Genomic DNA, 18,302 nt, shown 5'->3' with positions numbered 1-18,302 from the left:
TAATTCAATGAGGACTTGATGAATAGAGCAATACTGAGTAAAACCCTGAAAATAAGTGTACATTTAAAAAGAGTAACTGGCTGAGAGTGAGAACATCGTCTATTCTTTGACCTCTGATATCAGGGCAGTAAAAACTGTGAATGTTTTAATGTGGACAGCTGCACGTCTCCAGTCTTTTTTCTTTTTATTCAGCTTAGTGCTGTCACCAATGCAGCTAAACTCGCTCATACAGTATTTTTATTGTGACAGTGTTTAACAGAGCATCATCATACTTGGTCTCATCGTAGGGCGTCTTGCAGATGCAGTAGAGCTTTGTGTCCTTCTTGCTCTCTTTTGTACTCGTCGTAGAGATCATTTTCTTCTTCTTGGACTTGGCTGACGTTGTCATCTCCCTGTCCTCTTCCCGTTTCCTCTTGTGTGCGGAGCTGACAGTCGTGCTAAGGTGATGCTGAGAGGTGATGTGGGACATATTTTTCTGTTGCTGGTTGTGGGCGGCAGCGACGGCGGCGGCGGCAGCCTGGGCTGCCTGTTGGGCTGCAGCTTGAGCCCTTTCCTTCTCCCTCCTCATCCGCAGCAGATCCCTCTTTAGCTCCTCCTGGAGAATTCAACCCCAGAAACGAATGCGATTAATGTCACTTCCTGCCCTTTTTGTGCAAAATAAAGGCATTCTAGTGCCATTTGTCACCAGTTCTTTATAGTTGCCTTTAAAACATCACGCCCAGAGTAAAAACCTTTATGCTTTTTTAATATTTTTTCATGTCTCAAGCTTGCTTCATACCTGGGCTTCTAGCTGCAGCTCCTTGTCAAGAAGTGCCCGCTTCTTCAGAATCTCCATCTTGAGGCTCTCTTTGTGTCGGTAAAGGAGCGAGGAGAGCTTACTGGCGTTGGCTAACCTCCTCTTGGCCTCCACAACCTCTTCCTTCTTCCTCCTCTTGGCTGCCTGCCTCTCATCTTTGTCTATCCGGTCTAGGATGAACTTCATCACCTGGTTGCACACGATCATCCTGAAAGGATGAGAACAGAATATGGTCGAGAGAGAAAACAAGAGAGTAATCACATCTCTTAAAACTAAAAATCACAACTCATAAAAGCATACTGTATTTAATGTTAAAGTGCTGAAACTGTGAATGTTGCAGACTAATAAGAAAAAAGCTAAAAGAAGAAATAAAAACCCAGAACTCTACTAAATCTAATGAAGGCCCATGTGAAAAAGTGCTGTGGCATTTTAAAGACATTAAACACACTTAATACTCCTGCTGAGAGAGCAGAGGAGGATGAAAGGGCTGGGAGGGAAAGGATTATCACATATCTGAAGCTAGAATTCAAAAAGTCAGTACAGTCAAAGTCACAGAGGAAGAAATGTATCCCTATGACACACCAGTGGGCTGGAGCAGCGCATTAATCCAAACAATGCTTCTATGTTTCATGAAGTACAACCTGTGTGGCTACTTTGAAATATTAAAATTTTGCTTTCCACATGTAAGAAATGGCAGTCCGTGTCAATGAACAATGAAGGCATTTCTCTGAAAACAAGCCCGCGGGGCATTTTCATGGCTCAGTTGTGTAATCCATGTAACTACAAAGTTCTGACTCAGGTTCTGAACTTGCATTTCATCTCTATCTGGCTCCAAATCTCTTCTTTCTCAGCTGTGAGCAATCAAGTAAGGGTTAAAATCTGAGAAATATTAGGCAGGTTATGAAGAAAAGCGACTTTGAACGTGGCCTGATTGTCGGTGCCATGTGGGGCTGGTCTGAGTATTTCAAAAACAGATGATCCTCTGGAATTTTCCCACACAACCATCTCTAGGGTTTACAGGGGATGGGCCGAGAAAGAGAAAATATCCAGTGAGTGGCAGTTCTCCAGGAGAACTGCTTCAAGCTGATAGGAAGACAACCACAACTAAAAACAACCACTCTTTAATTTTCTTGGTACCCTTTAGGCCGCTCAACTGTGCATCACTTAAACACCACAGCCTCCTTAGTATTGTTAATGACCACATCCATCCTTACAGACTACAGTGTACCCCTATTCTGACAGCATTCCACCAGAATAATGCACTCCACAGTCCACATCTCAATCCAACTGAGCAGCTCTGGGATACATTGGATCGGGAGATTTGCATCATGGATGTGCAGCTGACAAATCTGCAGCAGCTGTGACGCTCACGTCAATATTGACAAAAAATCTCTGAGGAACATTTCCAGCACTTTGCTGAATCCATGCCACAAAGAATTAATGCAGTTCTGAAGTCAAAAGGGGAGTTCAACTCCGAAGCAGGTGGCGAGTTTAAGCTCAAACAAAGTGTCTAGCACCAAAAACCTCTGCTAGCCCACTGCTTAGAAAAGCACGAACATTTCCTTCTTTTAAATTCTGAGCCAAACATGATTAATTTCTAAAAGTGTTAGGCAAACGTGACATCATCTCTAGTTTTATTACTCACCCGCATGTTTGTACGGATGCAGAGAAGACTATTTATTTGTCTAGTGTTTATTTGTATAAGACTCTACGCTTCAGTGGCAAGCGAGTAGACTTGAGTGTTGGAAGACTGGAAGAGAGGCATGTTGAGAGATGAACAGATAGAGTGGGACTGGATGCAGGAGGAAGAAATGTTATCCACGCCATTGTTATTCAAACAAATGAGAATCCATAGAGGGAGAAAGTTACATGTTAGCAGCTTCATTTCGCAAAATCAAATAAATCCACACGATTTATGTGTTCCCAGTATGTTCACTTGTGTTCGCTAACATTCACAGACGAGATCGAAAGCCGTTGCCTCGTTCGGCGCCGAGTTTGTGCGAACAACACACAAACACATCCTCGGCTGCTGAGGTCAAAGATCGGCCAGGGATCCTACCGCGTGCCCGCTGAAGTACAGTGGCCAAATGCAGCGTGAAAGTGGAGGAATAAAGCAGGACACACATAAACATGCAAACGGATGCCAAAGTTCCGCGTTATTACTAACAGAACCGTGTTTTGAAGGAAAAGAGAGAAAAGGATGACATGAAGAAATGGAAAAAGGTTGAAAAAATAAGCAAAGACAGACAGCTGCTGCTTGAGCTGCTGTACTGATGTCACGGTAGTCTGGGTTTGGTATTTCAGGTCTGTGTGAATGGGTACAGTGTTTACACAGTGCCTGTGGACATAAACAAATGGTTGTCAGGGTCGGCTATAGGTCAGAGTATATTCTACCTAACATAAAAACACGGGAAGGAGGAAAGGAAGAACGAAGAAAAACATTTTTTTAAGCATTTGAATATTTTGGCTTTTGTTTTACAGTTGCAGTTGTCCTAACTAAGCTTGGTAAACAAAATGGTCTTGTAGCAGCAATCGTAGCTCGCTGCCTGGAAAACAAACACGTTCTGCATAAAAAAAATATCGACCTACTAACGGTAGGATTGGTCACAGGGATGATGCAGTGAAAAATGGGGCGGCTTAAATTTCCGACTAATTTTTCAGTCGCTTTTCTGAAGTTTACGGCACCACAAATCCCTGAAGGAGTCGAGGAGAGATGTATATTTTTATTGTACAACTCCCGTCATTTATAAAGGGATTTGCCTGCTTGTAGGGTCACAGTGAAGACATGCAGCTGTTGGTGGTTACACGTCCAAATGTTCCCATGTTGTTCTGCACCTCCCAACAATGTGTTAGACAAAAGTCAGACGGAGAGAGAAGAGGATCCCGTATGGGCTGCAGGGAGCATGCATACGAGCGTGCACATGGGCACGAGAAGGTATCAAGTCAAAGACACAGTAGTGTCATGCAGATGCTGCAGGCTTTGGATTGAGATCTGGTGACTGTGGAGGCCATTGCAGTACAGTGAACACATCAAGCCAAAAAACTCAGTCAGAGATTGGAGAGTGGGAATGCAGTTGTAACAACAGGATGGACATTTGAGGAACGATATGTGGGTGAGCTGTGACTTATAAATGATGCTTAATTAGCATTAAGGGTTATGAGTCAAATCCACCCTCCAGCCAGGTAATCTGGCTTCCACCCACGGTCCAAAGACATGCACTAAAGGGGGCTAATAAATCACTCCCCGCACCAGCACATCACTTCTTTTTTTTCCTCCCTGCCTTCCATTGCTGAGCCTTAGCGAACCTCAGATCAGGGCATTCTTCTCTGATCTCTGCCATTAACTACACTGAGGTTGGAGAACTGCTGATCACTGGATGTTTGTATTCAGTGATCTATTCTTCATAAACCTAGACACAGTGCTGCATGAAAACCTCAGCAACTTCTTACATACCCAAACCAGCCTGTCTAGCACTTAAAACCACCCACTTAAACCACCTTTGTTCCCATTTGGTTACTTAATTTAAACATCCGATCATCTTCATCGTCATGTCTACGTGCCTAAATGTACTGTTTCTACCATTTGATTGGCTTATTAGATGTTTGCTTTGAGAAGCCATTTAATGTGTCCTCCCGGTACTAATGAAGTGTTAACCTGTTGACTTTTAAAGCAGCACATGTGACACACACACAAAAAACCCTAATCTGGAGGCAAACCTCTGATTCTCTTCTCTCTCTGCAGGCGTCATGGTTTTCTTCTGCTTCAGGTGCTCGATCACAGCGTTTTGCTTCATGACCACCTGGAATATGCGACACAGAAGGATGACGGAGTAAACCTCATGGAAATACGAAAAATCAGAAGTATGACATTCATGGTAACAGGTCAGTCAAGGACCTGTTACCGTGAACTTCCAGCAGTTTGATGCGAACAACATCTATCTATAGAAATGTATTGTTATTAAGCACAGCACAGAATGTCAAATACAGATAAAAACAAACACAGGGACAAGCATTGCCAGGATAAAGCTTTATAAACAAAGACAGATCTGAGCTGTAAAATCAAACAGAGTCCAGGTTGAAGGGTGACGAATGTTTATTTACTGATGGCCAGGAGTTTTGGAGTGAGATGATAACCTGACTGTGACAGCTGCGTACATACACACCTGTTTCTGAATGATGTCGCTCTGGCTGGCTGCGTTGAGCGCCAACTCTCTCTTTGCTTCTGCAGCTTGTTTCTTCTTCTGCTGCTGCTGCTCTCTGAGCTGCTGGATTCTCTGCAGTTGCTCTTGGACAGATGCGGCCTGGATGGTAACCACGTTCCCAATCTGTGCAAAGCAGAGTGTGGCAGTCAGCTTGTGCTTTAAATGGGGAGTCATTGGATAGTTTGTTTTTTTTTAAAGTGGCTTTGTAAATACAGAAAAAAAGGTAGAGGAATAAAGGATCAGATTATTTAACATCTTCATCCCAATGATGACATTATTGGGGTCATTAGAACATGTGCAATACAATTTTGCTACAAGCTTAATTTTACATCCAACGCATTTTCATTCTGTATTTTCTGAGGATCTAAAGTCCTGGAGTAGCAAGCTGAATCTAATACCTGTCCTCCCTGAGCTGAGGTGGTCCCACTCTGTTGTATCTGGATGGGAAGCTGCAGCTTGATTTGCTGTGGCAGCGTGCCTCCAACCTGCTGGGCCTGCAGCTGGGCCAACACCTGCAGCCACAACACAGAAAATTCACAATTTTAACAAATCACACTGTCAGCTGAATCGCAGTTCAAAGTGGGAAAAAATGGCAAATCCACAGACTGCACCAAATTGCAAACTGGTTTACTGCCGGCTGCTGTGAGGCTTTCACTGGAGGATTTTAAATGTGAATAAAAGTCACAGTCATCATCTTTGAGGGGAAAGGAGTGACTGAGGATGCAGTTAACTTTTTTGCTAGTCGTAACTATACCTGCTGCTGAAGTCCAGACACACTGATGACATGGGACGTCTGCTGCAGTTGCAGCTGGGTCGTTCCTTCCTGTGTTTTAACCTGCAGCGAGGTAGGAGACTGGATGGGCATGTGGGCCTGCGTCTGTGGGGGTAACTGGCCCTGAGGGCTGGCCGATGAAGGGGTGCTGGCGGTGGCCAGAGGGGCTGCCCCTGTCTGAATCGGGGCAGCGGCCTGCTGAGCAGGTTGGGCTGGAGTTTTGGTTGAGGTGGAGCTGGGCTGACTGGTTGCTGTTGTGGCTGGAAGGAGAAAAAGGAAACAGCAGACATGCACTTAAATTCAGACATCACATTTAAGTTTCACACTTATTTTTTATCCCTTAATGCAAAGGCCTCATCTGCCCTTCATTTGTCTCTTATCATACCTGTGCTTGACGTGGGCGTAGCAGCTGAAGCCAGCGGTGTGAAGAGGAACCGCTGCACCTGGCCGTTGGGCAGCGCAGCTTGCATGAGCTGCTGACCAGGTCCTGGAATGACAGTGACCCCGTGAGGTATGACCTGCAGCTGGCCGGTGGTCTGACCCTGGCCCTGAACCATCACCGTGAGAGCCTGCTGAGTACCACTGGCACCAGCCTGCCGATCCACACCAGATCCAGCCTGCTGCTTCTGTGGGGGGATGAAGCAGAACGGGAAAGCTTGTAAATAAAATTTTACAGTCCAGTCTAATCCAAAATAAATTGCCTGTTGTAACAAATGTTGATTGCATACCATTATCTGAGGAGTAGTAATACCCTATTTCCCCCACTAATTCCCAAACCTCATTACAACCAGGTGAAATTTGTTCAGGAGGAAAATCAGCACTGCGTACATCTTGTGTATACGAGACCTTCTTTTTAACCCTCCAAAATCCCATCTGAACTCTTTTTTTGATGGGTCTGATGCATCCACAGGAGTCCATCATTTTTTAATTATTTTAAACTATTGTGAGAAAGGGCATTTTACATGTTAACAAATAATTGCCAACAAGCAGAAGGAGCCACTGTCTCTGACTTTTCTGCCACTGCTTAAAACATGTATGTGGTTTAAGGCACCATCCACTTTGTGTTTCATAGTTCATAAAATTGTAAAACACCATTTCTTTAAGAGAAATCCAGATCAGATACAAGGGCAATGCGGTATTGTCTTGTTTTAAATGCAATATTTTTATGAGTGTAAAGCCTTTTTCATTCATTGAATGTAAAGTTAATCCTTTACTGGGTGAAGAACCGTATATGTTAAAGTGATCTGCAACATAAAAGTTAAAAGAAAAAAAATCACAAATATAAAATAAGTCCTGTAACATCAACACTTTTGGTTGAAATGTTAAATTTCCAAGTATTTCAACCCTAGTTTGTCTTAGAAAGACTTAAAGCCCCTAAAAAACTATTAATATCAAATAGGAGTTATGCAATATTCTAAAATTGTCAAGCTGAACATTTATAAATCTGAATACACAATTAAAGATAAACGTATACAGACAAATGTATATCTACAGGTTATTTGTCTTACTTTTAAGAGCAGGATGAGTGTAATATATAACCAAGATCAAATGGTTACAGGCCACAGTGCTGTTTGTTATTTATTTTTTTATTTTTAAAAGGCCTATTAAGATCACTTCCAGCTTTATATTTTTACACTTGGCCTCTACTAGAGTCACTTTGCATGACTGACTGCTCAAAAAACATCTTGTTTATCTTAGACCGATCCCTTTTGTGCTCCATCAGCGGATCCACTCTCTCAGAGAAGCTGATTTAGCTCCTCCCCCCTTACGGCCACCTTTGCTTTGTGCCAACTCTATACCGACAGCCTGCCCTTCACTGACAGAAGGATTTAACAGAAGGTGGCACAGCCAGAGCCGTGTGCCTGAGACGACCATACTGAGGATATCCCCTCTCTATGACAACACAGAGCCAAGAGTAAGAGAAAAAAAAAAAGCTGCAAGAGTTTAGAGCACATGGAAAGTAGTCAACTTTCCATACGTGAATTAATAAGGGGAAATTCATTTTAATGCTGCCTGTTGTAGATATGCTGCTTGTGTATGACAGGACCTCACAAACCTGCGTGAGCTGGGTGAGCTGTGCCAGGGTCAGTTTGACCTGGCCTTGCCCCTGTGCTCGTGGGGTGCCGGGTGGTGTCTGGCCTGCTGCCTGTCCCGCTGTGTTGGGACTGGCCACTCCCTGGCCAGTGACCGTGGCGACGGGGCTGGCGGCAGATATTGCCGTGGAAACTGCCTGCCCACGAATGATCTGTGTCACTACCTGCTGTCCACCCTGACCTGAAAGAAAACAATATCACAAATTTAACAACCAGGCAACAAACTGTATAAACAGTGGGTCACTTTTACTCTCATCCAGTAGTTTAACTTGAGTAGTTTTCAGCATTTTTCCCGCCACACTTTGGCCTTTGTGGGGAGACAGTGTTACATGACACTGAATATGATTACTTACAGTAACGAGTCTGTTATACAGTCTGTGTTAACTTATTCAACATAAACCTATAATTTGTTATTCCTGAGAGTCTATAATGGGTAAAATCAAATCCGAAAACAAAATGGTGCAAAAAAATCCCCCCCAAAACACCCATATTTATAACAATGATGGCAACTTTAATATACTTTCAGGGATCGGGTTAGTTTGCCAAAGCAGATAGCAGTACTCCTTTATTCTTTGTTCAGCCAAAATGAATGTAAATCACCTTGTTGGACCACGAGGGGTGTTCGAAGTATCGTCTTTCCCATTGGTCCTGTTTGCTGGACTGGCGTTCGGATCATTGTCATTCCTGGACGGATCTGACTGCCACCTGCCAGAACCTGGAAGATATTATCCATAAAGACAGTATTAATGAATTATTCCAAAGCCAGCAGCTACTTTTTAAACTAGGTCAAAGATCCAGGTTGGGTTCATGCAAAAGAAACATGCCTAAGACTGATTAAAGACAAATAAAGAAATAAAAAGTTCCACAAAATTTGACTTTGCTATAAGGTGTTTATCATAAAGCTACACCGTTTTCTCTATAGACAGCACTCTTACACTCATCTTTGGCTAAATACATAACAGAGTACCCAAATTGCCATAATCTGTATCTTAAAATTTTGTATAGGGAGCATGTGTATAAAGTTATTATCAGTCTCTGCCAACCAGGCCCCTGGGTGGGTCTGGGGCGGGCGTGGGGTTCTGGGGACGCTCCATCTCCGGGCTGGGGCCCTGGCTGGGCCTTGGGTCCTGCTTGGTGTGTCGCCAAGGTTATGGGCGGGTGGGTGCATGGGAGCTCAGCCGTGGCGCGGGGGGTCTCCGTTGCATCGAGCCAACTGGGGGGCTCTTCAACTGGTGGGGAGGCTGTTACATCCTTACCAAAAAAGCCTCAGAATCAGAAAGGGTTTTATTGCCAAATGTTGAGCAGGTTTACAACATTAGGAAATTGCTGCGGTGCTTCAGTGCAAACATACTGTTATAAATACTGTTATAAATTAAGCTTAAATAGACATGAAAATAAAAATGAGAATAAGAATTAAAAGTGCTAAGTAGATAGATAGATATATACATGATATATACATGAGTGCAGGTGGTGATCAGTGCCAAACATGGAATGATGCAGTGAACACAGCGTAGGGTCATGTGTTAGTGGTGGGAACAGTCATACGGTTTTTGTTCATGTGTTCAACAGCAGAGGGGAAGAAACTGTTCTTATGTCGAGAGGTTCTGGTGCGAATGGACCGGAGCCTCCTGCCTGAGGGGAGCAGGTCAAACAGACTGTGTCCAGGGTGAGAAGGGTCAACTGAGATCCGAGCTGCACGCCCCAGTGTCCTGGAGGTGTACAGGTCTTGCAGAGATGGGAGTCTGCAGCCAATCACCTTCTCAGCAGAGCGCACAACACGCTGCAGTCTCTGTTTGTCCCTGATAGTGGCTCCAGCGTACAACGCGGTGATGGAGGAGGTGAGGATGGACTCGATGATTGCAGTGTAGAACTGCATCATCGTCCGTTTTGGCAGGTTGAATTTCTTCAGCTGCCTCAGGAAGTACATCCTCTGCTGGGCTTTCTTAATGACGGAGGTGATGGTGGGCTCCCACTTCAGGTCCTGGGTGATGGTGGTACCCAGGAAGCGGAATGAGTCCACAGAGGTGATGGGGGTGTCAGTCAGGATGATTGGGGGGTGGGGGTGGGGTGGAGCTGTGTGCTTCCTGAAGTCCACAATAATCTCCACTGTCTTCTGGGCATTCAGCACCAGGTTGTTGTGGCTGCACCAGGACACCAGACGTTCAACCTCCCTCCTGTAGGCAGACTCATCCCCGTCCGAGATGAGTCCAATAACGGTGGTGTCATCTGCAAACTTGATTAGCTTGACAGACTGGTGGGTGGAGGTGCAGCAGTTAGTATACAGGGAGAAGAGCAGGGGAGAAAGAACACAGCCCTGAGGGGAGCCGGTGCTGATGGTCCGGGAGTCCGAGACATTCTTTCCCAGCCTCACATGCTGCTTCCTGTCCATCAGGAAGTCAGTGATCCACCGGCAGATGGGATCAGGCACATTCATCTGGGAAAGCTTGCCTCGGAGATGGTCTGGAAGGATGGTGTTGAAGGCAGAGCTGAAGTCCACAAACAGGATCCTGGCGTAGGTTCCTGGGGAGTCCAGATGCTGCAGGATGAAGTGTAGGGGCATGTTGATGGCGTCATCTACAGACCTGTTGGCTCTGTATGCAAACTGCAGGGGGTCCAGGAGGGGGGCCGTGAGGGTCTTGAGATAGGAGAGAACCAGGCGCTCAAAAGACTTCATGACCACAGATGTCAGAGCCACGGGTCTGTAGTCATTTAGTCCAGTGATCCTAGGTTTCTTGGGGACAGGGATTATGGTAGAGGACTTGAAGCAGGCAGGCACATCCTAATAGATGCACCTATGGTATAAATTTGGGAACCCTAGGCAATTTTTAGAAAGGTTGAACTCTGACCTTGAGGTTGATGTCACTGGGATTCAAACTTGTTCAAGATTTTTAGTAGCTTTGAAAATCCTACATTGCCTTGTTCTCTATTTATTCTGTTCACAAGATTTTCAGAAAACTTTACCTCTGACCTTGAGATCGTCGTCAGTCCGAGATTTTACTAGACACATCTATGGTATCAATTTGAAAATCCTACATCGTCTCACTCTCAATTTATCGTAGTTTGGATATTCTGCTGTAAGCCTACCCAATCAGCCTTTTACAGCAGAGGGGTAATCACAAAGCTCATCATCAAACGCAATCAAATTGTATTGTGGGGTGTTGGGTGATTCCCATCACTGGCAAACACGGTTGAAAATAATATATCAACACAATTATGAACAAAATGTACAAACTAGAGCTGTAACCTGAGAAAACAACAGCTATACCTGTTGTTGGGAGCCCGCGGTATTGGGCCTGATGTTGAGCGTGGTAGTGCGGGGCTGGAATGTGGTGTAGGTTTGGGCACCTCCTGCCGTGCTGGATGGGATGATTCCCAGCACTTTCTGCTGAACCACACCTGCAGAGAGGAGAGGAGTGGAGAGACAGAAAGGAGGGTGAAAAAATAAGAGGTGAGTAACATTTGAATGAGGTTTCTGAGGGAAGCTTTACAAGTCTAAAAACGACAAAGAAAAGAAGAAAATTTGGACGTGAAGGAAATACTTTCGTGATGGTGTCTGCAAAGACGTGGCTTAAATACATGACAAAGATGTAAATAGTAAGTTTGGATTGCTTATTGCTTTACATTTAACAACTACACAAACATCAAACAAACAAAAATATTCTTAATAAGATTAAAATGCTCAAAACTAAAGTAAATTCTGATGTGAAGCAGCGGTCCTACATTAACTCTGCTGAATAGATTATTTGTAAGTTTCTCTTTTTGCTAGAGGGCCACTTTTTGATCACGGCACTTGTAAATATTAGTTGAGCAGGTAAACAAAATCTTCAAAGGCCCACTGAAAGCTTAGTTGGGTTTTCCCCAACATACCTGAAACCCCCTCATATATTATGCATGAATTTCACATCCTAGTTCTTAACTTTAATCTGACAAAGCCGGCGTTTCATAGCTGTTCACGGGGTTTCTCTGCCTTCACGAGCTCACGTGAAGCTGACGGCAGAAATGGAAACCATGAGAGCGTGGCTCTTTTTCCCTCTGCTCCCTCATTGCTGTGGTTTTTCAACCGCAACCGAGCAGGTAAACCTATATATCAAGGGTTTCCCTCTTCAAACAGGGACGTTAAGCCCGGTCGTAAGACTGAGGGAGTTGCTGCTCTGGTCACACACATCAAACAGGCTTTTCTATGGGCTGGCTGTTTGGAGAGGTCGAGGAGTTGGGATTCCGGTGAGTGGAGAGGTACACTTTTATTCAAAAAGACGAAGGGGGGAAAAAAAAAAAGAAAAAAGGAATCCTACTATAGAGGGCTACCTGTCTGGGAAGCAGACCTCAGGGTAAACTTGTTTTCCTGCCTAACTTCCTTAAGCCCTTCCAAACCAAACAGGGCACCAAACAGTCATGCTGGATAAATACATATGTCCATTAAATGGTTACACTCCACCTGAACTTAGTTTCTCCTTCATGGTAACTTCAAAGGCAAGAAAAATCACTTTATGCTTGGTGAGCATCATTCTCATTTTCAATTGATTGCCTCTTTTTTTTTAAATATATATTTAAAGAGGTGTGTAAAATTAACTGTAATGTTCCTTCTTCTTTTTACAGTTTTCTGGGTAAATGGGATTTTGCACTAGCAAGGTGATTCCCAAAGAGCTATTGGCTGAAACTTTGCCATGTGCAGTGTGAACCATTCTTCAAGACTACTTCAAGAAAGTACAAGAAAGCTTGCCTAAGAGATTTCAGTGTGTGTTTCAGAATAAAAGGTGATGACACCAAATAATGAATTCCAATCTTGTCAGCTTATTTGTAAAAATTCTGTTTTTGCCTTATTTCCATTTTTTGTATATGTTTCAATACATCGCTGTAGGGCTGCACGATTAATCGTTACAAAATCGCGATCTCGATTCATACTTATGTGCGATCTCATTTCCAAATGACAACGATTTAAAGAAAGAAAAAAAAAAAGACGACGACGATTGTACCGCATTTTGATCCGGGACGTAATCTGCATGAAAACAAGCGCTCACTCTTCCTGCTCAACAAATGACAAGGGCGGAGCCTTATACCACGTGATATAGAAGCTGTGCCGTGTGATGCTAAAATTAGCAGGGAAAAAACAACGGAGAGCACGTCAGGGATGATGAGAAATTGACAGGAGAAAATCCGTCCCGGTCAACCACCCAAACATCAATAACGGGAACCTTATGCAGCGCTTCCCTATACCCGTCGAACTCCCGCAGGCACAAAGAAATTACGGAGGCTATTACTTATCACCTGACCAAAGATATGGCTCCCATCAACACTGTGCAAAACGAGGGATTTAGGAAAATGATCAACACCCTAGACAAACGCTACACGGTGCCGTCCCGCAACTATTTTTCTATTGTTGCACTACCTGCTCTATACACGCAGCGTCGCGCAACAGTGGAGACGGAATTACAAGCAGTACAACATTTTGCGGCAACCACAAAACGTGAGACATTTGTTGTTTTTATGTTTATTTATTGTTTTTATGTTCAGTCTCAACTGTTACGAAGTTGATGTGCAGTTAATAAGTGCAATAAATATTTATATTGGAAAAGAAAATCGTGAGAGAATCGTGATCTCAATTCTAAGCCAAAAAATCGTGATTCTCATTTTATGCAAAATCGTGCAGCCCTACATCGCTGCGCATATTTCTAATTTTCCTACCAAAATAGAAATATGTGACGCGTGACTCTGGACTATTGCACGGCGCTGTAATCATCAGATGAATTCTTTTTGTGTTTATTTAGAGAAGCCAAATTTCACTTTAACAGATGTAATGTTTAAAAGCACATGCTGACATAATAGCACTGGATATGACTCACATTAGAGCTGTCAGCAGTTTAATGAAGCATGTCAACATGACAGGCCACAACTCCAAAGTGCTGAGCAACATTCATCCCTATAATTTGACAGGGCCACAGACAGAACTGACGGTGTCCAGAACAAACCACCGTCTCCTCCAAGGTGTCAATATTGACATTTCAAACTGCTCAAAAGCACAGGCGTTCGTACAGATACTACAGTTTTGAATCCACAGTCTTGATTTAGAACCTCAGACTACACAAGGCTACCATCCCAAAAACCATCCAACCAAAATAACATCTTCTTAAAAGAATACCACGCCAACAAGACAGAAGCAGACACGGTGTGCCACACCAAACCAGTGACTCATGCTGGCTCACACTGGGCACCACAATGGGGTTGGTGCAGACCAGTCTGGTACAATACGGTACGCCAACCTGGTGCCGTGATTATTATTGCTGCCTCACAGAAAGAAGGTTCTGGGTTAACATTGTGGGCCTTAGTATATAATATACTCTGCATAAATAGAATACAGCAGGGATGGAGTTCATCTAAATTCATAGGACCTAAAAATTGTGTATGAAACTAAAATATTTTTTAAAGAAGGAGCCAATGGCCATAAATTACAATATTTACTAGTATTATTTTCAAAATTCAGTTGAAAAAGTTCCACGTTTGTTGAATGATCTTATCGCCTTCAGTAACTTCAGCAGTCTCTGCATTGCTGCTTTACATCATCTCAAACATTACACACAGAGTTACGTTTGGAAAGACGTTCCTCTCATTCGGTCCACTGTTAAGTTGTATTTAACGCATACAGTTGTAGGATAAAAATTAGGGCTGTGCGATATAAGCAAAATCTCATATCCCGATATAAGAATTCTATCGTCCCGATAACGATATAAATCACAAAAATGTAACATTTTCTGTAAATTCTGTGAATCTCGGGCAGCTCGACTTGCGGGAAGTGTTTCCAGCTGCGCGTCAGGTACCTGGAGTCGAGTGTTTTAACCGATGCATGAAACTATACATTTTTAGACATAAGTTGTAACGGCCGCCGTTTTCTTTGTGAGTATTTTTTTTTACACGGCGTGCTGCAGGGAAAAGCTTGTTCTAACGTTTGAGTCCAAGGTTTATTTCTTAGCACCTGACGGCTCTTATTTGCTTCTCATCCGTAAATACTCGGCATACTCTTTCACGTGATTCTGTTTATTTTGAAAAGTCTCAAAAGGATCTTTGAGCTTTGTTGTGAAAGGTTTATGTGGAAAATACCGTCGTTGTTGCTAACGGCAATGTATAAAAACATGCGCTTGTCCGTGTGTAGTGTGGTTATATTAAATATAAGAGAAAGAGAGAACTTTAAGAAATTAATATAGCCACTACAGTGACCATCAAAACAATTAAAGGAAATTGCCGTAAACAGTTTATTTTGCGACACCACGAAACAAACGATAGCGTAAAATGAAACGATAGATGTTTTTATATTGTCATCCGATATATATCGTTATATTGAACAGTCCTAATAAATTCATTCTTACTTTTCATTCCCTTTAAACAGGCAACAAATATATATATATTTTTATCTTTGGAGTGACAAAACAGAAGTGCATTGCATTCACATCTACAAATGCAAATGATTGTAGTGAAACCAAGCCCCAAACTAAATAGTAAATGATAATTCAGTTGCACGTTAATTCTCATGTAATAGAAATCTGTCAACAAACAATTTAATCACTGATGGAGGATGGACAAAGGAAGAAGCCATTAAACTCTTTCCCCACATCAGGAACACTTTCCTTAAAATTGTCAGCTAGTTGAAGTTTGTCACTACACGCAACCACTTTTCTGACCCATTATTATCATAAGATATATACACACACGTATATATTGGCTACATCAGTTGTTTTCACAATTCGTTTCATGTCCTTAATTTAGAAAGCCATGCTTGAAATGATGTACGATATTTTAGGGTAAAGAAACGGGGCCAGAGAACAACTGAAAAAGCACACTAAAGCTACCAGTGAATCAGAGAACAAATCAGCGATGCAGGGTGATAAATCTAGATCTAAACCAAGCTAAATACAGTATTTTAGATGCATGTAATTTCATGCCCATTAAGGAAACATGGTCGCATTTGAACCATGGTGAATCTGCGACAGCTGTGTGACTGATTCTGAAAGAGTGCTTTAAATATTGACCAGCTATCCTGATACTTGAGCCCTGCAGTTCCCCTAAGTCGTGTTGTTGGCTCGCTGACCGTCGCATTCAAGGACAAAAGGAACGCCTGATTTGAAAGGTTCAAAAAGTCCGGCTTGCAGCAGCTGGCACCAATAACATTTATGAAATGAATAAAGACAAGCTCAGTCCCCCTGGAGAACTCTGTGTGTGGTTAGTACGCTAAATTACTTACAATGGCATCCAATTCATGGGCCAGATCTAATTTGGCCCCTCTGACACATTTTAAATGCTGCTGGTGTGGATCTGATGTGAGGCAATGAAAACAAACACACATGCATCCCCCAAATGGACGGAAAGAAGAAATGCTGCCCGAGGTCTGCCTCTGAGGTGTGACTTATTAAAACCAGCAATACCTCCTTGCGAAGTTGGCACGTTGACTGTGACGATCTTGCTGTTGGCAGGTAGTGGCAGCTTGGTGGTCACAACCTTTCCACCAACAGAGGTTCCCGTAATCTGGAAAGTGTGCCCACCAGATGTGGCCACCGTGGTCTCTGAGCCCGCTCCTAATTAAAGGAAGGAAATAAACAAAAGGTACCTTAAATACAGCAACACTGCAAATTCAATAATATTTCCCTTCTAATTAACGCACATAACCACTGTGCTTAAGACACAACACAGGAAATCAACACACTTTAGAAATGCTTTACAGTTTGCTGAGTTGAATTAATAAAAAAATAAGAGAATTAAAAATTAGAAAAGAGCTATGCCTAATAAAATGTCATCTCCAGCACCAAAACATATTTAAGACATTTATGCATTATGGCCTCCTCTGAAGGTGATGCAAGCTGTCACCCGTCTGTGCATAAACTGTGGTAAGGACTTGCTCTCCATTTCTGGATGAGTACAGCCTGCAGCTGTGCAATGAACACATGAACCCAGCATGTCCCAGGCACGGTCAACAGGAAACAAAATGAAGCTAAACGCTGGCCTAAGTAAGAGCCTGCATGTGCTCATGATCCAGAGGAGCCCACGATCCTCTGGCAGTGTGGGGACAGGAACTGTCCGGCTGAAAAAGCTGCAGGGCGGGGTGCAGTCGGATTAGTTGGAGGACCTCATCTCTGTGGCTCCAGTGAGATTTCCATTAAGAACAATCAGATGTTTGCTGTCATGGAGATGCAAGGGTGCAGCAACACCTCTGACACGGATGCCAGCATCCAGCATAACAACAGCCCAGCCTTGATGAAGATCAGTTATGGCTCATGGTGACATACACAGTTTGTTCTCTTTTGTTTGTGTGCATGTGTGTGTGTGTGTGTTTGTCTTCTGAAACAGCTCCCTTGCAAGTGCAGTAAATCAAGTCAATTGTGAGCAACTGGTTCAGTTTGTGTTCAGTAAACAAATTACTAATCCATGACTAGAATAGTTAGACTGTAAATTGATTTTAAATTTTTAATTATTTCTTTTTGTTCACATAGCTCTAAAACAAATCCACTTCCTGGTACCAGCACCTGTTGATATATATAGATCTTAAGCATTGTTCTGATAGGTCCTACAACTTTATTTAGTATTCAGGATATTATAAAAAATCTATAAAAATACTCCAAATGCTGATTATTAGTTACACTGTAAAGTACCTTGTGTGCTTTGACCCTGCTTCACCCAGGTAGCAAACGACTGCTGGAAGTTTTTGTTCTGCTGGAATGTGACAGGGGTCCCCATCTTGGTGGACAGGACCACCTTGGTGCCGGGGGTGCCCTGGCCTGACAGTGAGCCAACGATCACTTTGGGTGTGGCAGCAGGTGTTGCAGGACTTCCTGCTGGGGTTGTGACTGAGCCTGGTTTCTGCTCAAGACGTTTCTGAAAGAATAAACAAGTTGATCACAACATTAACTTATTTATTTTTAAAAAAGCCCCAAAACAATAAAATACCGTGACCTGGACTTGTTTATCTTTTTATCCAGGTGGGACCACAGATGTCCTTTTTTTCCCCACTCTCACAAAGACAAAAGTTTTACCGTAAGTTTGAAAAATAAATCAATGATTGAATAAATAAATACAATAAAATAAAATAAATTGATAAAAATGAAAAAACAGACTTAAAAAACTGAACCTCACTCACCTTGGCCTGCTCAGCTGCCTGAGCTTTCTCTTTCTCCACCCTGTGAAATGAGAATATGTGAAAAAGGTTAAAAGATAAAAAGAACAATTAAAAGATTATTAGAAATTTATTGAATTTGTCAAATTCTTAAGTAATATGCAAGTAGGATGTCTAGAGTGACGGAGTTAAATACTAAAAGAAAAAAAACCTCCAGTGAAATCAACTTTTAGCCCTTCCAGCATATCTCGCACAAATCTAACCCGACGATTTACTTCTAGCTGAGTCAGAAAATTCTTCTTCTGAAAAGAAATCTTCTGGAACAATATCTGGCTCTCAGTATGGC

At 42.8% G+C, this 18,302-nt stretch overlaps 1 protein-coding gene across 5 annotated transcripts in view; it reads right to left on the bottom strand.

Annotated features, from left to right (window-relative positions):
• The window catches only part of LOC308396079 (nucleosome-remodeling factor subunit BPTF-like), a 58,568-nt gene that overhangs the window by 11,585 nt on the left and 28,681 nt on the right, over window positions 1–18,302 (bottom strand). For all 5 annotated transcript variants that reach the window (XM_080881140.1, XM_080881141.1, XM_080881143.1 and 2 more), the window contains 13 exons: window positions 17,981–18,020; window positions 17,496–17,718; window positions 16,275–16,424; window positions 11,129–11,259; window positions 8,464–8,578; window positions 7,827–8,044; window positions 6,156–6,396; window positions 5,753–6,030; window positions 5,397–5,510; window positions 4,960–5,121; window positions 4,514–4,596; window positions 779–1,004; window positions 273–595 (listed from right to left, as the gene is read on the bottom strand). In XM_080881140.1, the coding sequence (XP_080737266.1) occupies window positions 273–595; window positions 779–1,004; window positions 4,514–4,596; window positions 4,960–5,121; window positions 5,397–5,510; window positions 5,753–6,030; window positions 6,156–6,396; window positions 7,827–8,044; window positions 8,464–8,578; window positions 11,129–11,259; window positions 16,275–16,424; window positions 17,496–17,718; window positions 17,981–18,020 (2,304 nt within the window). The remainder of the gene's footprint in view (window positions 1–272; window positions 596–778; window positions 1,005–4,513; window positions 4,597–4,959; window positions 5,122–5,396; window positions 5,511–5,752; window positions 6,031–6,155; window positions 6,397–7,826; window positions 8,045–8,463; window positions 8,579–11,128; window positions 11,260–16,274; window positions 16,425–17,495; window positions 17,719–17,980; window positions 18,021–18,302) is intronic.

The sequence above is a fragment of the Rhamphochromis sp. 'chilingali' genome (assembly GCF_963969265.1).
Source record: "Rhamphochromis sp. 'chilingali' genome assembly, chromosome: 4".
Lineage (NCBI taxonomy): Eukaryota > Metazoa > Chordata > Actinopteri > Cichliformes > Cichlidae > Rhamphochromis > Rhamphochromis sp. 'chilingali'.
The sequence above is the reverse complement of the archived record's forward strand: the minus strand, read 5'-3'. Positions and strand labels throughout refer to the sequence as shown.